The sequence below is a fragment of the Myotis yumanensis genome, unplaced genomic scaffold, assembly GCF_028538775.1.
Source record: "Myotis yumanensis isolate MYYU_CA2020_CCGP unplaced genomic scaffold, mMyoYum1.0.hap1 SCAF_3, whole genome shotgun sequence".
NCBI classification, from domain to species: Eukaryota; Metazoa; Chordata; class Mammalia; order Chiroptera; family Vespertilionidae; genus Myotis; species Myotis yumanensis.
In genome coordinates this window covers 111,676,942-111,700,716 of record NW_027223754.1, presented here as the reverse complement: position 1 = coordinate 111,700,716, position 23,775 = coordinate 111,676,942, and the positions used below count along the sequence as shown (strand labels likewise).

At 41.5% G+C, this 23,775-nt stretch overlaps 1 protein-coding gene and 1 pseudogene across 8 annotated transcripts in view; both read left to right on the top strand.

The window, feature by feature from the left end:
* Positions 1–23,775, top strand: part of FRY (FRY microtubule binding protein) — a 559,746-nt gene that overhangs the window by 393,377 nt on the left and 142,594 nt on the right. For all 8 annotated transcript variants that reach the window (XM_070409378.1, XM_070409376.1, XM_070409374.1 and 5 more), the window contains 5 exons: positions 2,587–2,843; positions 3,523–3,669; positions 4,774–4,942; positions 6,272–6,362; positions 9,512–9,594. In XM_070409378.1, the coding sequence (XP_070265479.1) occupies positions 2,587–2,843; positions 3,523–3,669; positions 4,774–4,942; positions 6,272–6,362; positions 9,512–9,594 (747 nt within the window). The remainder of the gene's footprint in view (positions 1–2,586; positions 2,844–3,522; positions 3,670–4,773; positions 4,943–6,271; positions 6,363–9,511; positions 9,595–23,775) is intronic.
* On the top strand, positions 13,314–14,256 carry LOC139005202 (polypeptide N-acetylgalactosaminyltransferase 1-like; annotated as a pseudogene).

Sequence of the window (23,775 nt, the reverse complement as noted above, 5' to 3'; positions counted from 1 at the left end):
AAAGTAAATTTTTTTTTTTTTATTTACTTCAACCAAGAGTTGAGGGCCACCTCAATGTTAGGCACTATTCATGGGTCCTCAGAATACAGTGGCAAATAAAACAGTCTCTCCCATCAAAGGTTCATCATAATCTAGTAATAAAGTAAGGCTTACAATTGTATGGCTGTGATACAGTGTAGAAACTGCAATAAATAAAGCACATTCTTCTGGAAGATGAAGGTATATCAATTATTGGGCCAGGGATATCAGGAAAGACTTCTCAGAGAATGTGATGTCTGAGCTGCAGTTCAAAAGAAGTAGAAATTTGCAAAGCAGACAAATAGTTGACATTATGTGGGTAAGCAGGTAGGCATTACAGACCGAGGAAATGTTGTATGCTTGGGCTCAGAGGTGTCAAATAGCAGGTTGTATTTGAGAGACTATATAGTGGTCAATTGGCTAACATAACATATACAGGGACAGGGGAAGGTCATGGACAGATAGAAGCAGGAGTCAAATCTTGGAAGGCCTTGTGTTGCTCCCTGAGGAGTGTGTCGGCCAGTGATCTCCATGTCTTTCTTGAAACCCCTCGGAGCCCTGTGAACAACAGGGAGGGCATCCAGGCAAGGTGCTTGGGTCTTGAAAGCCACTGATCAGTTTCAAACAAGAATGCATTTTAGAAAGATGGGCTACAGTGTGGAGGGAGCACTAGAGGACATGCAGTCTAGAGAGAGGAGACCAGCTGAGAAATGATGACAGTCATCCAAGGAGGAAGTTATGAAGGCTGGAACTAAGACAGCCCAGAGCAAGTAGAGAGGAGAGACCAGGGTGATGAATCCTGGGTGGAGTACACAAAAGAGAGTGCCTGTGTGAATCTGGGGGCCAGTGTTGATGACCCCATTTTGAGAGCCATTCAGGGAGAAGAGAAGGTTTAGGGTGAAGTGGGGAACATGACCTTAGCTTGGGATACTGAGTGTAGGTCTCTGTATAGACAGATCAGCGTCAAGGGGAGGCCAGCACTAGCACCTCATGGAGGAACAGAAGGATTTAGAACCAAGGGAGCAGATGAGATTGTGTTTGTACAGAGCCCAGAGTGAGAGAAAGAACCTGGACACCCAATTTCCAAGCACTGGGTCAAGGAAGGAAGGGTGAGGGAGGGCATGGAGGCACATTGAGAGAGAACACCTAGGCCCACTGTCTAGGTGATTTTAATGGAAACCTGGAGAAAGAAGATTTATGAGGAGGGAGTGAACAGTCCACAGCCTTGAATGGAATAGAGAGATCCCAAAAGATAAGATCTAAAATTACCCTCTGGATTTCTCAATTCATTGGTAACTGTCAGTAGTTTCCTTGGAGACATAGCAGCAGGAGCCAGATCTCAGCTGTGTGGCTGAGAAAGAAGGAAAGAGGGAGGGTGGGGCCATGGGGGGGGGGCGGTGCCAAGTCAGAGGATGAGTGAGGTTTTATTTTAGCAAGTTTATTAGCTGAGTGGGAGAAGGTAGAAATCAGAGGTTATCTTAGATCTTGCAGCACATGCATAAAGCTGTGCTTTATTTCTATAGAAAGCTCATTCAGGTTATGAAATTAAAATGCCTCTGGCTGTGAACGCATGCAACATGCTATCAGAGAAAGTTGTAGTGAAATGACTGGGCTGCATGCATAGTCTCACCCTTTGATTCATTTATGTCATGAAACAGAACATTGAGCACGGAGCTTCCACATAGTTGGCAGTTTTCAAGTGGACTTCATGGACAGGAGTTTGCACAATGGATGGGTTTTTCCCAGAGACTTCCATCCCACTTTTTAACAGCTAGTAGTGCATAGAACAGTGATGGCAAACCTATGACATGCGTGTCAGAGGTGACACACGAACTCATTTTTTTGGTTGATTTTTCTTTGTTAAATGGCATTTAAATATATAAAATAAATATCAACAATATAAGTCTTTGTTTTACTATCGTTGCAAATATCAAAAAATTTCTATATGTGACACAGCACCAGAGATAAGTTAGGGTTTCTCAAAATGCTGACACGCTGAGCTCAAATGGTTCGCCATCACTGGCATAGAAGATGCTCTATTGGTGTGCTATCGGTGCACTGGAAAGACAGCCACTGTTCTAATAGTCCTAGCCATTGTTTATTTGAGCCTATGAAATAACAAGCAGCAAGCTGAGCATATTACGTACATTATGATTCTATCTTTAACCCTCACAATAGCCCAATGTGGAACCCAGTGGCCTCATTTGACAGATGAGGAAACTGAGGAACAGAGAAGTTAAGTAACTAACCCAGAGTCTCATGCAGCTAGTGTGTGGAGGCACTGGATCTAATCACATGTCCATTTGGTCCAATGGATTGAACTCAGGGGGCCTCCCCCTCACTCCACTCTCACCAAGCCATGCTCTTCCCACTGTGCTTTCTCACTTTCCCCCACAGGGCACCAGATTTGAAGGGAAAGGCTAGAGGACAAGCATCAGTTTTAAGATTTCATGGCCTTGGGGAGCTGCTGTGTATGCAGGTGCCCTGTGCTATCTGTCAGTAGTGTTAATGTTTTACTTTATTTTAATGCCATAACACATGGCTCTCCATCACCACCCTTCTCTTTAGAGGTAAGCCAGAGGTTCCCCACAACGCACCCAAATGGGCGTCAGATTATGCTCACCTACCTGCTGCCCTGGCTGCACAACATCGAGCTGGTGGACAGCAAACTCCTCCTCCCAGGGTCGAGCCCCAGTAGTCCAGAGGACGACAGCAAGAACCAGGAAGGAGAAGTGACCACTTCTCATGGGCTGAAAGGGAATGGCTGGGGCTCCCCAGAAGCTACGTCTCTAGTCCTGAATAACCTCATGTACATGACGGCGAAGGTATCGTGCCCCCATAACATGGTTCCATCATCCCAGAAAATCTGGGCTCATCAAACCCGAGGCTGCAAACCCAGGGAGAGTGGCAGTTGTCATTAAAAATCACGTGAACAGGGTGATGGTGATGGCTGCACCACACTGTGACTGTACTTAAACTTCCAACTGTACACTGAAAAATGGTTAAGCCCCAGCCGGGTTTGCTCAGTGGATAGGGTGTCGGCCTGTGGACTGAAGGGTCCCGGGATCGATTCCAATCAAGGGCTCATGCCCGAGTTGTAGGCTTGATCCCCAGTGGGGGCTGTGCAGGAGGCAGCTGATCAGTGATTCTCTCTCATCGTTGATATTTCTATCTCGCTCTCCCTCTCCCTCCCTCTCTGAAATAAATTAAAAAATATATTTTTTAAATGTTTAAGATGGTAAACTTTGTTATATGTATTTTATCACAGTTTTAAAAATTATAAAATAAGAAGTCTAACTTTTTTAATCACATGAATAAGCATTGTGCATTACTAATTTGTGCGTTATAAATTGCTGAAAGTGGCATCTTTCGGATGACTGGCCATGTGTCCCCTTCTATGGTTTTGAGATAGCCATGACCCTTAAAAGAACTTACAATCAAACATTTTGCACCCCTGCGTCTTCCCCATGTCTCCTGGGTCAGTGTTTCTTTTGTTTGTTGCAGTATGGGGATGAAGTTCCTGGACCGGAAATGGAAAATGTTTGGAATGCTCTAGCCAACAATGAGAAGTGGAGTAACAACTTGAGGGTCACCCTGCAGTTTCTGATCAGCCTGTGTGGGGTTAGCAGTGACACACTTCTCTTGCCCTATGTAAGTTTCCCTGGGCTCTCAGCAGGCGTTATCTTGTTGGTGGCTCCATCTACAAGCGCAAGTCAGAATGTGCCCTTTACTCCAAGTAAAATAGAGATGTCTAATATGGTCAGTCATGCTCATCTCCCATGATCTTGTCTAGATGCTACATAAAAGGTCCCTTCTGCCCCCTGAGAAACAGGCTGCAATGTCCTAGTGATGCCTCTATAATCCCCCTGCCAAGCCTTTGGACACAGAAGCCTATGATTTAAGAGGTGAATGTTCTCTTATCAGTTACTGAGGCTGACTTCTATAAACATTAGACCCATTATGTAAGAAAAACTAAGTAAAGCATATTATTTCTAATAAAAATATTTCATGTTTACATTTTGATGCTCTTAAAACAGAATAAAAATGCAGAATACCCAGATTTTTCTCTTCAAATTCAGTTGGTAGAAGATAAATCTAAGCAGAGAGAAATCTTTCTGAGATGCCCAGTATATGGTGTTTGTAGTCAAAAGTGACATGATCATCAACAACAACAGCATTTTTAAGCCTTAACTCACTTGGCATTTGTGTATGGCTGTTTCCTGAGAGATCCTGGGCCCACCTGCTGTTTTAAGCTCCATCAGCCTCATTGCAGCTTCCACACCTCAGGTTTGACTCTGAGGGCTCCAGTAGCACAGAGCTTTATTTCAGAGTTATCAGAGTTATTTTTTAAATGTAAAATCATCCAAACAGCTAAAATTCATTTGTTTCTAGGGGAGAAGAGAATAGCAGGGGACCAAATTTCTTTTTAAACAAAAATAGCTCTCAGTTTTTTCCCATGGTTTGTATAAATAAAATCCTTTCTCAAGATAAGACTTTAGATGGCATGTTTTTTTGCTTTTAGGTAGATTTCAGGAGCCCCAAAAGTAACTTTTGTAAACTCAGCCATAAGGAAGTGTAAGGCCTTTGACACACACTCCCATCAGATGTGCTATAGAGAAGATGAGTTTAATCCAGACACTAGGATTATCTCTGGGCAGCTACCAGGGTGATAGCTCCTGGAGATAACTTCATTCTTTGCTGCCAACCCACTGGCATTATTGTTGAAACGTCCCTGTGTTCTGTTTTTCTTCTTAGATTAAAAAGGTGGTGATATACTTGTGCCGTAATAACACCATTCAAACCATGGAAGAGCTGCTCTTTGAGCTGCAGCAGACGGAGCCCGTGAACCCCATCGTCCAGCACTGTGACAACCCACCGTTCTACCACTTTGCTGCCAGCAGCAAGGTCTCCACAGCAGCCTCTGGTAGGGCCGGTGGACAGCCTGTCCTGGGTCTCTGATGTTCCTCTGTGTGGAGCACTGAAGGGATATGAGTGTGTTGCTACTTCTTATTCTGGCATGTATTTTCATTTAAGAGGTGGTTTAAATTGTGACGGTATGGATGGACCTAGTGGGCATTATGTTGAATGAAACAAGTCAGTCAAAGACAAATACCATATAATCTCACTTTTGTGTGAAATCTAAAAACAAAATAGACAAATAAACAAAACAGAGAGCATACTCATGGTTGCCAGAGGGGAGGGGGGCTAGGTGACAAAGGTGAAGGGATTAAGAAGTACAGATTGGTAGTTACAAAATAGTCACAGGGATGTAAAGTACAGCATAGGGAATATAGTCAATAATATTGTAAATACTGTGTATGGTGTCAGCTGGGTAGTAGACTTACTGAGGTGATCACTTCATAAGGTATATAAATGTCTAATTACTATGTTGTACACCTGAAACATATAATATTGTATGTCCAAAGTAATTGAAAAATAACTTTAAAAAAGAAAAATAGCTCAAGAATAGCTGAGATTAATGAAATGATTTTGTAAGCATAACTGACAATTGGTGGCCCAGTATTCACATGCCCAGAGTTTTATACTTTAGGCTGATCCCAGCTCGGACACAGCATCACTTAGGAATCTCAGTCTTTACCTTCCATCTTGTGTTTATGGGATTCCCTTGGTGAATATTCTCTCAGAATTGACTAAAATGCCTCTAACAATATTACCACTTTCCATAAATTGGCCTTTCAGCATCATTTTATGAAATGTATGCAGTCCTCCTCAAATTCATTGAAGCCAGCTTTGTTTTGGTTTATCTAATATCACAACTGCTTTCAAATCTCTCTCCTGACCTAGTCTCTCACGCCCTCTGTTTTCCCCACATCTAGCTGCCAAAGCAGCATTCCTGCAGGCAAGCAGCAGCCTAGATGTCAGACAGTTTCCTGAGTTGTTTCACTAACATTAGCTCAATAACTAATAACTCCTAGACCCAGAAATGCTAAAGCAGCTAACAGCAGGGACGGCCATTGCAAATAAGCTCATTGCCTAAGAAAAGTTTTCAGGAATGTTGTGACCTCGGTTTATAGGAGAGTCCAGGAATTAGGTTTGACTATTACAGATGTCTGGGATTCTCCTATTTCAGTGGAGTGGGCTTAGAGTTTGTTTAGAATGTCTGTGATTGTGCAGAAAATAGAAGGCATCCTTCAAACATGAAATTTGACAGGAAATCCTTTCCTGGAATATTGAGACTTGACTTTGACCCCCTCCACATGTATTTTTTTTATAAGTGTCTTCTAATCCACAGGAACCACCTCCAGCAGCAACACAGTGGTTGCCGGCCAGGACAGTTTCCCAGATGCTGAGGAGGGCAAGATCTTGAAAGAGTCTGATGAGAGGTTGGTTCACAAATTGGCTTGATATCCACTTTAACTGTAGAGTATACAGAGGCATCAATAAAAATTTGTAGGCTTTATAAATTTCACACACATACAAGTCCTTCTTTATTCTTAGAAACTATGGCTGACTTGCTAACACTGCTCTGTATATCCCGGTAGATAACAATTTCTTCCCGAGCTGAACTCCACTTCTCTTAGGGCCGAACAAAAACCATGAGCAGTCCTGCTACTTGCAAAGACCATCTGGAATTAGAGGGAATTTTCATGTGAAATTTTCAAATCTGAGTATTGAATAATTTCTTAGAGACGGAGTAGTGGTCTTGAAGTGAATTCTATGAAACATCATATTTCTTATTTCACCTTTACTTTGTCAGGTTTTGGTTTACCAAGAACACTATCTTCCTCTGCTCAAATAAGTCTTAATCCCCTTCCCATAGGCTGTTCAATAATATTTATTTTGCCCACATCTCTGCCTTTAGTTGTCCAGGACCTACTCAGAAGTAAATAAAATCTGGATCATTGTTCCCTAGTTGATTGTGAAGAGCAAAGACACAACCAAAAGAGATCAACAGGACTCAAATTAAAAATTAGTATGATTCCATGGTGTTGAAAACACTTTAGGGCTGAACGTTTTTTAGTGAAAAGGAATGGGGAACACTTTCACTGAAGAAGTGAGTAACAAGGATGAGATATAAATTCCTATTGCAGAGACTGCAATGGATTACATAATGAAAATACCTCACCCAGAATGCCCCTGCAGGCCTCATGCCTGTCCTCTGATTCTGTCCTGCGCATGACACAGGGCAGGGGCTACAAGTGGGAGAGTATCTGCCATGAGGCTGACTGCCCTGGAGTTGTGACTGCCCTGGAGTCCTCTAACCTATTAAATGCCTCAGCACGTGTGCTGCTAGATTGCTGCCCTATTGCTGAATGATCCCTTGGCTCTTCATATGCTATTTATGACTTTGCCTTTATCAGAATAAATATGATTAAAGAATTTCAGAAGTTAATAGGTTGTCACTTTTTCAATTCCCTAGGTGCCAATTGTGTGGCCCGATTTGTATGAAACTAAGCAGATGTCCTTGAGTTTCTGTTTTATGGATTCACAAAGTAATAGCCCAAAAGATAGGACAATAAAGAATGTTTGAAATATAGAGTGACTGGGGAAAAGATGGATGTGTCAGGAGAAAAAAAAAAAGCTGCTACAAGTATCTAAGAAGTGAATAAAACAAAAATCATTATAATCTTTACAGTCACTATAAATCGTGCATTTACTTATTTAGCAAATTCAGTCACAAATGCACACCTGGGACAAGGTAGGCTCATAATGGCACATCCAGCACTTTTTCCTGAAACATCACTCTTGCTCCATGCACTGGTGAGGACAGCTAAAGTGAAACAGGGTGTTGACCTGCTGTCAATTAGTGCAGAATATACAGTCAGTAATGTAGGGGCACATCCCTACTTTGGCCTGAGTTTTCCAGATATTTATTGATTGCCTTAGTTGTTTGTTTTGGCTGCATACATATTAAGTAGATCAAACCTGTTCTGTATCACTTTGTATAAAATAAATATAGGCATGCCATTTCCCCACACCCATACCTTTGCCCTGCCTTATAGATCTTCAGATTATATTCAAATGCTATTGGTTTAAAAGTCTCTGGTGCCCTGAAGAGGAAAAAGTGTTCTAGAAATCTAGAAATAATTATTATATTATTATTAAATACTAGTAACCCTGCGCACGAATCTGTGCACAAGTAGCTCGCTGCCACTTGCCTCAGCTGGCCGCCTGGCCCACCGCCGCTCGTAGCTCTCCGCTGCATGTAGCTCGCTGCCCCGCCCTCCTGTAGCTCTCCGCTGCTTGTCGCTCACTGCCCCGCCCTCCTGCTATTGGTCATTACGCATCATGGCGTAACGACCATTTGCATATTACCTCTTTATTATATAGGATAATAATTAGTACCTTAGAGTTTGATGGTACCTCACAGTGTTGGAAACATTTTTGTATCATTTCTTTTGATTTCTACAACCCCAACAAAATAAATGGTGAAGTATTATTAGTATTACTTTTTGGCAGGTGTAGAAACAGGGACCCCATGAAGGTAAAGAACTTGGCCAAGGTCATAGAGCTAGTGAAAGTTTTGTCCTAAAATCCCGTGTCTTGCCTTCTCTCATTGGAACCAAAAGCATTTCTGCGCTGCCATTGTCTTCTGCATGACACTGGACAAGCTGTTTCACTTGGCCTGTTTCCTCATTCATAAAGTAAACAGCGCTTATGTCAAAGATGAGTAAGTGAGAGTAAATGAATAATGTGTGTGAAGTTACTATATTTCTACCATTTTGACAGCAGCGGGGTGGGAGGGCGTTACTTCTTAATCCACAGAGAGACCAGACAGAAAGAGCCTCTCTGGTTATTTTACAGCCCAACTAGTTACCTTTTTCTAAAAACCCTCCAATCGCCCTGGCTGGTGTAGCTCAGTTGGTTGAGTATTCACCCATGCACTAAAAGAAGGTTGCCAGTGTGATTCCCGGTCAAGGCACGTGCCTGGGTTACAGGCTTGATCCCCGGTAAGGGGTGTGCAGGAGGTAGCCAGTTGATGTTTCTCTCTCACATTGATACATTGATGTTTCTCTCTCTCTCTCTCTCTCTCTCTCTCTCTCTCTCTCTCCAATTAAAACCCATATTCTTTTAAAACCCTCTTATCATTTTAAGAGAAAGTTTAAAGCCAGTAAAGTCCAAGATATATTATGAACCACTTTTTTATGTCTTGTCAATTTTCATTGTTTAATTATGCATCAGTTAGCTACTGACCACCTACCATCTGCCAGGCTATCATTTGAATAACGGATGTATATTATTCAGTATCACTCCATTTCATTTCCAAACAAATGTTATAATTCTCCAGTTCAGTACAGCCTTAAAATGTTTATCTGTTCTAGGTTTAAACTATGCTTATGAGCAAAAGCAACCACTAGACCTCTCCAGGGAAAAATAAATGTTTGTGATACAATTTTTGCAGTATTTCTTTAGGAAAAGCATCATTGGAACTAGCTGCCAAAAACTCAATCACTAAATAATAGTATGTGTTTATGAAAATAGCACATACACACACAGCAGTATTTAATGATGGCTGTTCTTGTATTTGAAGGTTTAATAACGTCATCAGAGCCCATACTCGCCTGGAGTCAAGATACAGCAATAGCTCTGGAGGGTCGTATGATGAGGATAAAAGTAAGTAACACCAGGTGTGGGGTTTCAAGTGGAATCCAGATGGTTGGAGAATGGAGTACGAGTATTTTTATTATTCTTATTCTAATTGCTAAAAAGGATCCTATAAATATAAACAATCATTTAATCCCACTATGCAGATGAGCATAGAGTCAGCATCTGAAAATAACAAGAAGCCAAGCAGTGGACAAATTAAAATTATAAAAATTCAAATTTTTACCCATATCTGTATTTTTTATATTCTTGGCATTTTTTTCTTGGTAATGCAGTTGGGGAAAGGCTAGTAAAAAATTGTCTCATTAGATAACCAATATTGCAGTTATCGTGGGAGTGGATTTAATCTTTAAGCTTTGTGAATCAGCTCACCCAGAAAAGGGCCTTTTTCACACAAAGTCTCTCAAAAGCATTGTCTTGGTAGCCAAATGAAAACCTTGATAAAATGGGAGATACAATCATCACAGAAATGCCTTTGTTCCTTGGGAAGTTGACAGAAACTGAAAAGCAATGCATTCACTGATTTTGTTGGAGCCCTGGACAGCATCTGTAGATACTGAGCAGGCAAAGAGTATTACTTGGTCACACACAAGTCACAGAAATTCTAGAATCAAGAACACTACCGGTGGCATTTAGGTATGCTAAGGAAATCAGTAAACTAACTGGTGGAGTTTATTTGTCTATTTTGGTGGAAATCGGAAATATGATGATATTTCATGGTTTAGGTTTATTTTGAAAGTCAGTACCTGGGGCCTTTGTAGCTATCATTTTAAATTGTTTTGTTTTTATGGGAAATTTGCAAAGTGGGGTAAGAGATGAGTAGGCCTAATGGCACCACAGTTCAGCTGTTCTTCTTTACTTCTTACTGCATAGCTAGGAAATTCTCTGCCTTTCAAAATACCAATGGGAGAATTGTCCAAAATCCATATATAATTATCAAACTCTAACTTAGGTGAAGTTGCAGCTTTAAAACTTTTTACTAGAACCATTAGTTTTAGGTAAAATAAAGCTATTTGTGTTTTCCCTTCTTTCTGGTCCCCACCAGGGTCTGTATCCGTGCCATCCAAACCCAACAGCCAAGTCTCCAGAGCACAGGCCGTGAGTTCCAGGAAGGACTAGATTTTACAGATGGGAGAATAGTACCAAGAAATGGAGAGTTGTCGGCTTAAGAAAAGTCTGGTTACTATATATTTTGTAACACAAAATTTGAGGACAGAAAAAATGAATCATGAAAATGTTAAGCAGTCAAATACTTCCCCAGTATGTGGCAGGTGTGATGTAACAAAAAATAACACACTCTGGCTGTAGAGTTTACATTGGGAATACCACTCTCCTTGGCTGGTTCCTTTAAAATGTATCTCTTTGTTCTGGGTACAGGACACAGAATTTGGTAAAAATACTATACTAAAAATATCAATCATTTAAAAAAGATATCTTTACAGTCCTCTGGTAGTAAAATCTCACATTCCTTATATTTATTAAATAGTGAATTGTGAAAGATGATTATAATAAAATGAGATGATAATTAACTCACATCACTAACTTTAGAGACAAAAAGAAAGAAGTTATAGAAGTATTTATAAAGAGGAAGAATGATAGGGAATTCAGATAAGAAATTAAAAGTCTAATATTATCATTACTAGAGCCCCAGTGCATGAAAATTCATGTACTGGAGGTGGGTCCCTCAGCCCAGCCTGCCCCCTCTCACAGGCCGGGAGCCCTCAGGGGCAGGAGGCAACCTGGCGATCAGGGGAAGGCGATGCCCCCATCATACCTCTGCTGCTGCCACTGCCGGCAGCACAAGCCTCGGCCGGCCCTGGTTACCTGAGCCTCAGGCAGCCCTGGGTGGCTGCTCAGCCACCATTTGAGGCTTGCCTGCACCTTGGGTCAGCCCTAGGCGGCTGGGGGGCGGAGGGGACTGGGGGACTCCTGAGGCAGGCGCACGGCAAGGCCCTGGTGGGGCTGAGGGGATTGGGCGCTGCCATCTTGTAGCTGTGGGCTCCTCCATCTTTGAGGGCGGGGCAGTCAATTAGCATATTCCCTCCTTATTGGCTGTGTGTGCCACCATCTTTGCAATGGCATGGGGGTCAATTAGCATATTCCCTCTTTATTAGATAGGATGGCTTCTATTTTACCTAGAAATGTTTATAAATTTCTTATACCAATATAAAGAAAATGGGAAAATTTTGGTGCAGAATTTGAACCCAATTGAGTCAGTATCAATAATATTTTTTACATGATTACTGTTATTGAACAGAGCGATTAGAGTTCATAGCATGTAGTTTGCGTTCAGAGAGCTTTTACTTTTAGGTTACTCATTATAAGAGAAAATTAAATCAAGCTACTCAAACAGCTTTCATCACAAAAAGCCATAAAATACATACTAAGATTTTTTTTCCCAGGTGTTCAAGTCATAGGGCTTGACTTTGTCTGGAAGAAGCAGCACGTCTAATATGATAGGAATACTCAGGACTTTGGTAAATGGGTTCTCCCTGATATAATTTTGGTTCTATTTACACAATCATGGATATGGCCTATGCCACAAGAAAAGCAAAGTTTAGTAGGCTCATTTTCAAAAACCTTATGCCTAGGCATCTGGTGTATGTTAAGGGCAATCATTTCCACCCAGAATTCCTAAGGGTATCAGCAGATCTAGGAAGACTAAGAAGGCATCAGGAGAAACCTAGTGGCCCAAAGCTTCATGGTATAAGCTGTGTTTATCCAAAAGGAAAGATTGTGTGCAGTCTCTTAACATACATACACACACACACACACACACACACACGCAAACTGATAACACCTTGAGTAAAATGGACACCCTCATCTATAAAGCGGCTTTTCATCAATATTATGTAAGTTTTTTCTCCTGGGGTGTAGGAGAATTGGGCTATGCTTGGTCCTAGTGCATGTTCTTGTTCAGAGCCTCCATTTCACAATTACAGTTTTCATACACCCTCCTCCAGCTCTGCTAACCTTTCTACTCTGGACTGGCAGCATTGAATCAACTACTTTTCACCACCTTTCAAAAGTGCAACCAAGAAAAACTGTTATTTGGGAGAAATTGCCTAAAGATTATGTCATTCATCCTTTCTCTTAATACACTAAACCTGTGCCAGGATTAAGCAGCTTAATTGAAGCTACATACTTGGACAGTACCAAGTGGGCCCAGATGCCCTTGCTCTTAAATGCTCCTGGCCTATATGGAGAGTGTTATAAGAAATAACTCCATGAAACTTGTTGCTATGTTTATGTTACAGTTGAGGACATTCATTCATTCAAAAATATTTATTAATTCTCTACTAAGTGCCAGATACCATTCCAGATAGCAGGGAAACCAACAATGAAAAAATAGAGAAGGTCCCACCGAGCTCTTTAGAGCTAGCGAGGCAGTCATTGGTGGTGACTATGATCTGTGTCCCAGAGGAAAACTAATGCAAGGCAAGGGGACAGAAGGTGATCGGGGCAGGGGTTAATTCTAGTGGGGCGGCCACAGAAATCCTCTGCGATCAAGTAATATTGGGCAGAGTCATGCATGACATAAAGGACCAAGCCACTCAGCTAATGAGGAAGAGCTCTGCAATCCCAAGGAACGGTAGATGCAAAGGCTCTGAAGCCGAGCAGTGCCTAGCATGGTCACAGAGCAGCAAGAAAGCCAATATGATAGAGTGGATTGAGCAAGGGGGTGGTAGTGGGAGAGAAGCCAAGGAGGAACAGGAGGAGGATCTTGTAAGCCCTAAAAGGCCATGGTATAGATTTTGGATTTCATTTTGAATGTGAAGGGAAGCCACTGGAGAGGCTTAAGTAGAGAAAGGCACATGAATGAACCTCTGTTTTTTAAAGTATTGCTCTGGTCCTACAACCAGTATGGTAATTGTTTTCCACAATGAGGCTTTGAGCACACGTCTGCCAACTGTCCATAGTATCAGTAATTGCTCATCAACACACGTGCTAGAAGAAATTGTTCTAGTAAATGATGCCAGTGAAAGGCTTTTTGCAAAGACCTCGAAAAAATTAGATGAAAAAATTAAAAGTGCCAGTTCATGTAATTCAAATGGAAAAATTTTCTGGATTAATTAGAACTAGATTCAGATGAGTTGCTGTGTCTAAAGGCCAAATAATCACCTTCTCAGACACTCATTATGAGTTCCACTAGGCTAGAGCCTCTCATAGCCAGGATCAAACACGACAGGACAATGTGGTATGTCCTGCCATTGATGTAATCAGCTATGAGAGTTTTGAGCACATGGCAGGTTCTTAAATGACCTATGGTGGATTCAGTGGAAGCTCAGTTTTCCCCAAAGAAAAACGGACAGAAAGAAAGGCGATCAACTCTTCTTGTCAAAACAGCTACAATGGCAGGAGGCCCTTTTTAAATAGACAGAAATTACTTTCACAAAATTGGAACATATGATGCTGGAATGGACATTTGGGGAAGAGAAAACGTAGAAATTTCCTTTAGGATGTGACACTGTGAAGGAACTTTGGAGATTGTTACTTTGGAGAAAAGGGGGTAATTTTTAACTGTCATGGTATGGGATGTAATCAGGTGTTCTCTTATACTGCCAACAAAGAAATTAGAACAGATGACTTTTGCCTTATGTCTCCAAACATAATGGCCAAGTCCTGATGCTCAAATGCCACCATCTAAAAGGCAACTAACTTTGGGAGAATGATCCGGTGAAATTAACTCTATAGCACGTTGACTAGTAATCAGCACCTGATTAAAGCTACAGAAGAAGGTAGTCATGTGCCCAGGATTAGAGACTGCAATGGAAGCCAGTCATCACAGTGCCTTCTTCGAAACATTACCCTTCCAGAAATATTCTGAGACCAAATTTACATAAAGAAAAAAATAAGGATTAGCTGGCTACTTCAGCATACATTTCGGCCACAATCTTTCAAAGAAAGTTTTTTGATTTTTAGAGAGAGGAAGGGAGAGGAAGAGAGAGAAACATCAATGTGAGAGAGTAACATTGATCAACTGCCTCCTGCATGCCCCCTACCAGGGATCAAGCCTACAACCCGGGCATATGCCCTGACTGAGAATCAAACTGGCAACCTTTCACTGCCTGTAAAAATGTCCAGCCAACTGAGGCACACTAGCCAGGGTCTGCCCCATTCTTAAAAAGCAAAAAAGGAAAAGTCCTTCCTCCTACAGAATGTAAGGTTTATCACCCATTAAAACTTAGACTCCTGGAGTTGAAAAAATAGTGGCTGAATAAGCAGACCTTTCTTGCACCACCTCCCAGGGCCAGACCGGAAATAAAACTAAAGTGGGGAACATACACCAGAAATGACCAATTTAGGTCCAGCTGAGGAAGAGGCTTATATCAAGGAAGGACAGAAAAACACTTAGAGACCCATAGGAAGGGAGAGGTCATGAGCGGGGCTGACCCAGCTTCCAGGGGCAGGCTGAGAGTGCGAGGGAGGTCTGAGCAATGGGAGGGTCTGTTTCCTTAGACCAGTGGTTCTCAACCTTGGCTGCACATTAGAATCACCTGGGAATCTTTTTAAAATCCTGATTTCTGGGCCTCGTTCTCTGGAAATTCTGTTTCTTTGTTACTAATGTTGTGGCCCCACCCCATAACAAAGAAACAGAATTTCCGGAGGATGAGGCCCAGAAATCAGGATTTTAAAAAGATTCCCAGGTGATTCTAATGTGCAGCCAAGGTTGAGAACCATTGCCTTCTACCCTTGAGGCCTGGAACCTAGGCTGGGCTCCTGTTTCTTTGTTATGGGGTGAGGCCACAACATTAGTAACAAAGAAACAGAATTTCCAGAGGACGAGGCCCAGAAATCAGGATTTTAAAAAGATTCCCAGGTGATTCTAATGTGCAGCCAAGGTTGAGAACCACTGCCTTAGACGATTGAGGCCTGGAACCTAGGCTGGGCTCCACAGCCTGGAGCACCAGACACGAGACCAGCAGTTCAGGTAACATCCAGCCGTGAAAGGCAGCAGGGCTGCTGGCCACCTCAAAGTCTGGAACTGGTAGACTGGAGCCTAGTGAGAGAAAGCCTCTGTTTCTGTTTTTTGGTGTGTGTTTTTTTTAACCCAGAGCACAGGAGTTTTCATTTGCAACTATTTACCCAAGCTTTGCTGAAGGGTGGGCTGTGTGGATTCCAGGTGCCTACGGAGAGGCTCGGGGGAAAGCATTGTGGGGAGACATGGAAAAGCAGCAGCCAGGAGTCCTGCATTTGGTTGTACACCCCCAAAACAAAACGGCCATTTTTCCTGAAAGGCTCTAGCTGCTGCTAGTAGCCAAATAGCAGAAAAAGGAAAATAACCTGCCCTAGGTGATATAGCCCTCCACACCCTCAGTAGCCCTGCCTCCCACGCCCTATATTTTGACCTTTTCAGAGGAGAAAAAAGCAAAGGCCAACCCGATGGTTTGAACAGTCTCAGGGAGCATCAGTGATTGGATTGGTGGAAGGGCCATCTGCCCCACTATCCCGGTAACCTGATTGGTACTTTCCCCACACCAGAGAGCTGATCAAAACTCCAAGTTTCCAGCTGATCCCACCAGACTGCATACAAGAATCTCTGCCCAACCAAGGGCAGAGTAATATTTTGGGTCACTTGCAGAGGAGTAGCTCTGGGACAAGGAAACACACCCACCACATTCATTGAAATCTGAACAGTACCTCCCCCTCACAGGAAACCCAGAGGTCTAGACTCTCAATTTTGCCTAAATCCCATTCATAAAAAACTTTTGAGTGATGAAGATTGACAGCTGGTTAGTAGGCAAAGGTGGGCAGAGGCAGACCCCAGGAAACCTGGGGAAGTTTGCTGATCCAGCCCTAGGCCCCATGCTGCTAACAAACTTGCTTTAGAGCCAAGTCCTACGGAGATAAGACACAAACGGTAGATCCCTTGGTACTTCAAGCAGGTTGCTGAAAGTCAAAGGAGGACAGTTTCTGAAATGAATGCTATTTCACATTTTTTTCTCTTTTCTTCTTTTTCCTTTTTTCCTCTCTTTTTTCTTTTCCTCTTTTTTTCTTCCTTTTTTTCTTGGCCTGATCATTTTTTCCTTTTATTATTTATCTTCTTTATCTGCTTTATTTACTTGTTATTATTTAGTCTCTACTGTTTTGTTCATCTATCTCATTTTCCCCTTCCCTTTTCCTACTCAATTTTTTTTCTTTTCTTTTTCTCCTGATTTCTTATAATTTTTTCCTTTTGTTACTTTTTGGATCTACCTGCTTTCTCCTCTATTTTCCTTTTCAAAATGTTTTACTTCCTCCTTTATTTTAAATTATTTTCCTTCCCCTACTCCCTAGTTCTTTATTCTTATTTTCTTTATTTCAGCTCTGCCCCTACATATTCCATTTTCTCCCTCCCCTTTTTTTGTTTGTGTTTTTTTTTTTACTCGTTTGTTTTCTTTTCTCTTTCTTTTGTTTCTTCTATAATTCTTGCTCTCTTTTCTCTTTCCTAATTCTCTCTTTTCTAGTGGTTGCTTTTGTTGGTGCTGTAGGGTCTTGTGGATGTTTTTGTCTTGTTCCTTTTGTTCTGTGTTTGTTGTGTTGTATTTTGTTATGTTCTGTCAGCATATTCACAACAGCTCACGTGATGTGGTCAGGGGTGAGCCACATAGTCAACCAGCCTGAGAGAAGATTCCATCCACAAATGGGACAACATTCAAGACCAAATTACATCAGGAGAACCCAAATAACTCAAACAAGGGGCTTTCCTAGAGCACCCAGCTCAGGAGGCCTAAGAGACTACACCTCTGGATCTCACAAAATACCTACTACATAAGACCACTACACAAAGTCTGGGAGGCATAGGAGTTTGATCTAATACATAGAAACAAATACAAGAGAACAGCAAAAATGGAGACAAAGAAACAACCTCAAAATGAAAGAAGAAGAGGAATCACCAGGAAAAGAATGATATAAAATGGATACAAGCAGTCAGATAAAGAATTCAAAGTAATGTTAATAAGGGTGTTCAAACAACTCAGTGAGAACTATAAGCAACTTAATGAGAATTATAAGGGACTTAATGAGAGCTACACCAACATGAACAGAGAGGTTAAAACAATAAATAAGGATTAATCAGAAATGAAGAATGACATAGCTGAAATAAAAAACACCCTGAAAGGATACAACAGTAGACTAGAAGAACCTGAGGACTGAATCAGTGAATTATAAGACAAGGTACAAAAAAACACACATTCAGAGCAGCAAATGGAAAAAAATTTTTTAATGCAGGAGAGTCTAAGGGAACTTTGGGTCAACATGAAATATAACATTCACATGATAGGGGTGACAGAAGGAGAAGAATCTGAGAAAGGAATCTGAAAAGGAACCTGTTTGAAGAAATAATGGCAGAAAATTTTTCTATCCTGGTGAAGGAAAAAGTCACCCAAGTTCAGGAAGCACAGAGAGTCTCAATCAAGAAGAATCCCAAAAGATTCACACATAGGCACATCATGATAAAAAATGGCAAACATTAAAAACAAAGAAAGAATCTTAAAGACTAGAAGAGAGAGACAGAAAGTTAGCTACAAGGGAGCTCCCATTAGACTATCAGCTGATTTCTCAATAGAAACACTTCAGGTCAGAAGGGAATGGCATGAAGTATACAAAGTATTAAAACCAAGAGACTGAACCCAAGACTACTCTATCCAGCAAGGCTATCATTAATAAGAGATGGTGAAATAAAGAGCTTCAAAGACAAATAAATAAATAAATAAAGTTTAATACCACCAAACCAACACTGCAAGAAAAAAGAGACTATGACTATTGTAAAAAGAAGAAAGAAAAGAACACAGGCATAAAGAATAAGAATGGCAACAAATAACTACCTATCAATAATAACCTTAATTGTAAGTGGCTTAAATGCTCCAATGAAAAGATATAGGGTTGATGAATGGATAAGAAAACATAACCCATATATATGCCATCTACAAGAAACCCAACTCAGAAAAAAGAACTCATACAGACTAAAAGAGAAGTGATGGAAAATTTTTTTCCAGGCAAATAGAAATGAAAAAAAAGCTGGTGTAGCAATACTCTTATCTGACAAAATAGACTTCAAAGTGAAGGAGATAAGAAGAGACAAAGCCACTTCATAATACTAAAGGAATCAATTCAACAAGAGGATATAACTCTGGTAAACATATACACCCGATACAAATATACACCAATTATAGGAGCACCCAAATCTACACTAATAAAAGAGAAACATGGTAATTAGCGTATGACTGCTACCCTTCCCATTGGCTAATCAGCATATCCTTATGCAAATTAACTGTCAGCCAAGATGGCGGCCGGCAGCCATGCACTGAAGTGAACAGGGAGGCTTGCTTGCTCCAGTGATGGCGAACTCCAACGTTCCCCGCCTAACTTGCCGGCCTCTCAGCTGCAACTCTAAGCAACTATGTTGCAAATATAGAAGCTAAACAATACCCTAGAAACCGGCTTCCAGTCAGCCGGGCTTCAGCCAGCCGGACCACAACATTGTATCAAATACAGAAGGTAAAGGCCAGAAACCGGCTTTCAGCAGCGAGGCCTCAGAGCTAAAGCTGGCCCAGAATAGAAAAAAAGAAAAAGAAAAAAAGGAGCAGTTGGGAGCTTCAGTCACCCGTCAGCCTGAAAACGGCCCTCAGCCCCTCACCCAGACTGGCCAGGCACCCCAGTGGGGACCCCCACCCTGATCCAGGACACCCTTCAGGGCAAACCAGCCGGCCCCCACCCGTGCACCAGGCCTCTATTCTATATAGTAAAAGGGTAATATGCCTCCCAGCACCGGGATCAGCGGAGCCACGAGGCCTCCCGGCACCGGGATCAGTGTGACAGGGGGCAGCGCCCAAACCCCCTGATCGCCCTGTGGCTCTGTGTGTGACGGGGCGGGGCCACAATCTCCCTATCTGCCCTGCTCTGTTCGTGACAGGGGGGAGCTCCCCAACCCCCTGATCAGCCCTGCTCTGTGCCTGATAGGGGGGAGCTCCCCAATCCCCTGATCGCCCTGCAGCTCTGTGTTTGACAGGGTGCAGCGCACCAACTGCCTGATCGACCCTGCTCTGTGTGTGATAGGGTGCAGCGCCCCAACCCCCCTGATGGGCCCTGCTCTATGGGTGACAGGGGGCAGTGCCCCAACTCCCTGATCGGCCCTGCTCTGTGAGTGACAGGGGGTGGCGCCGCAACCTCCCCATCGACCCTGCCTTGAGTGTGACAGGGGGCAGTTCCCCAACCCCCCAATCGGCCCTACCCTGAGGGTGACTGAGGGTGGCATCACAACCTCCCGATCCGCCCTGCTCTGTGCATGACAGGGGGCAGCGCCCCAACTCCCCAATCGGCCCTGCTCTGAGCCTGACCAGGGGCTGCACCTAGGGATTGGGCCTGCCCTCTGCCACCCAGGAGCAGGCCTAAGCCAGCAGGTCGTTATCTCTCGAGGGGTCCCAGACTGCTAGAGGGCACAGGCTGGGCTGGGGACCCCCCCGCCCCCGAGTGCACAAATTTTTGTGCACCGGGCCTCTAGTATATATATAATTATGGAAGATTTTAAGGAAGAGATCCATAGCAATAAATTCATAATAGGGGACTTTACCACCCCACTGACATTACTGGATAGATCTTCTAGACAAAAAATCAACACAACAATGAAACTGCAATCCTAAATGACACATTATATCAGATGGAATTAATTGACATTTACATTTCACCCCAAAGGTGCAGGATATGCATTCTTCTCAAGTGCACATGGAACATTCTTAATGATAGACCACATGTTAGGACACAAACTACTAGTAAGTCTCTGCAAGTTCAAGAAGATTAAAATCATATCAACCACCTTCACAGATCACAATCATATGAAATTAGAAATCAAATACAACAAAACACTTGAAAACATTCAAACACATGGAGGCTAAATAGCATGTTATTAAACAATTAATGGGTTACCAAAGAGACCAAAGGAGAAAGAAAAAAAACTTCCTGGAAACAGATGAAAATGAACACATAGCAACACAAAATCTATGGGACACAATAAAAGCAGTCCTGAGAGGGGAGTTCATAGCATTACAGACATACCTCAAAAAACAAAAATAAATAGATGACATAGAAACTAAGATAATAATACAAAAGATTAATAAAAACAAGAGCTGGTTCTTTGAAAAGATAAACAAGATTTATGAACCTTTAGGCAGACTTACCAAGAAACAAAGAGAGATGACCCAAATAAACAAAATGAGAAACAAAAGAGGTAAAGTAACAACTGATCCCACAGAAATACAAAGCATCATAAAAAAAAAAAAACTATGAACAACTATACTACAACAAGCTGGATAAACTAAATGAAATGGAAATATTCCTAGAAAAATACAATCTTCCAAAACTCAATCAAACAGAATTAGAAACCCTGAATAGGCTATAACTACTGATGAAATTGAAGCCATAATAAATAAATAAATAACTCACAGCAAACAAAAGCCCTGGTCTGGATTGCTGCACAGGAGAGTTTTACCAAACATTCAAAGAAGAACTAAGAAGAACACCTGTCCTACTCAAAGTATTCCAAAAAATCCAAGAGGAAGGAACACTTCCAAGCTCTTTTTATAAGGCTAGCATTAGCCTAATTCCAAAACCAGATAAAGACACTACAAAGAAAGAGAATTACAGGCCAATATCCCTGATGAACATATGCTAAAATCCTCAACAAAATATTAGCAAATTAGATCCAGCAATGCATTAAAAAGATCATACACCATGACCAAGAGGGATTTATTCTCGGGATGCAAGGCTGGTACAATATTTGCAAATCAATAAGTGTGATAACCACATAAATACATTGGAAGACAAAGATCACATGATCATATCAATTGGCACAGAAAAACCATTAGACAAAAATCTAACACCCTTTTTTGATAAAAACTCCTCAAAGTGGGAATAGAGGGATTATATATCAGCATAATAAAGGCCCTATATGACAGATTTATAGCCAACATCATACTCAGTGGGCAAAAACTAAAACCATTTTCCCTAAGAACAGGAAAAAGACAGGGATGCCCACTTTCACCACTTTTATTCAACAAGTATGGGAAGTCTTAGCCACAGTGATCAGATAGGAAGAAAACATAAAATGCATCCAAATTGGAAAGGAAAAAATAAAACTGTCATTATTCACATATGACATGATATTATACATAGAAAACCCTAAAGACTCCACACCAAAAAAACAGATTTAATAAATGAATTTGGAATAAAAAGAAATGAGCACCACACACACACACACACACACACACATTAAAAAAATTAATTTGGCGAGGTAGCAGGATACAAAACACCCAGAAATCTATGACATTTTTACACACCAGTAATGAACTCTCAGAAAGAGAAACTAAAAAAGCAATCCCATTTACTATTGCAACAACAATAAATAAATAAATAAATAAATAAATAAATAAATAAATAAATAAGATACCTAGGAATAAACTTAACTGGGGAGGTAAAAGACCTGTATAGAACATTGACAAGAGAGATAGAGGAAGATATAAATAAGTGGAAGAATATACTGTGTTCATGGATTGGTAGAATCAACATCATTAAGATGTCCATACTAACCAAAGCAATCTATTGATTCAATCCAATCCCCATTAAAATACTAGTGGCATACTTCACAGATCTACAACAAACTGTCCAAAACTTTATATGGAACTAAAAAAGACCACGAATAGCTGCAGCAATCTTGGGAAAGAACAAAGTTAGAGGAATCATAATACCAGATATCAAGTTATACCACAAAGCCACTGTACTCAAAACAGCCTGGTGCTGGCACAAGAACAAGCATATATGAGAGACCTTGACTATGTTGTGAAAAGCCAATCTATTAAAGCAATTAAAGCATGCACCTTTATTGAAAAAGCAAAGCAAGCAAACCTATACATCTGGCTCATGAAGCACAGACGGGCTCTCAGCTAATCTGAAGAGCAAGTTGTGTGGGGTTCTGAGGCGTTATATACTCTCCTGCCTATTGGTCGTAAAATTCCTCTGCTTACTATTTTGGTACAGATTAATTCTAAAGGTCCCCCCTGCCCCCTTTTTTTTTTCTTTCTTACTTTTTTGTGGCCTTCCCAAAAATCCTGAGAAGCACCTGGCAACTTTATCTTGACAAACCTTGAGAGTGATGGCTTCTCTGCTTAGGGAGTAATTAATCTCTCATTAGGGAGGTTTTTCAATCATTTTCTCTCCTATTCTTGGCTGGCGGAGATAATAGTTTGTTAGTTACAAGCTGGCTGCAAATTGCCCTCACCGTTTGGCCTTGTTTTAACTTTCCTGTCTCAGTTTCCCTATTCTTCCTGCCCTGGAATCCTGTAACAGAGGTACCTGGAGAGTATTATTCTAAGCAAAATAAGCCACTCAGAGAAAATCAAGTATCATATGATCTCTCTCATATGTGGAATCTGATGAACAAGATACACTGATGAACAAAATGGATCCAAAGACATACAAGCATGGAACAGACTGAGGAATCTCAGAGGGAAGGTGAGGTGGAAAGATGGGTGGGGAGAGATTTACCCCAGGGAACTGATAGGCATATATGCATAACCCATGGACGCTGACAATAGTGTAGTGAAGGTCTGGGAGGGGGACGTGCAGGGTGGAGGGGATCAATGGGGATAAAAAAGGGGAACATCATTAATATTTTCAATAATAAAGATAAATATTTTTATATGTTACATATATTGTATGCTGTATTCTTTTTTTATTTATTTTTATTGTCTAAAGTTTTACATATGTCTCCTTTTTCCCCAATTGACACCCCCCACCCCAGCCATTCCCACACCAGGCAAGCCCTCACAGTCCCAGTGTCTTTGTCCATTGATTATGCTAATATGCATGCATACAAGTCCTTTGGTTATTCTCTAACCGCCCCCACCACCACCACCACCACCATTTGTCTCTGGATCCATTCTTGTTCAAATTATGTTGATCATTATATCCCACATATGAGTGAGATCATGTGATATTTATCTTTCTCCAACTGGCTTATTTTGCTTAGCATAATGCTCTCCAGTTCCATCCATGCTGTTGCAAGTGGTAAAAGTTCCTTCTTTTTTATAGCAGCATAGTATTCCATTGTGTAGATGTACCAGGGTTTTAATCCACTCATCAGCTGATGGGCACTTAGGTTGTTTCCAAATCTTAGCTATTGTAAATTGTGCTGCTATGAACATAGGGGTGCATATA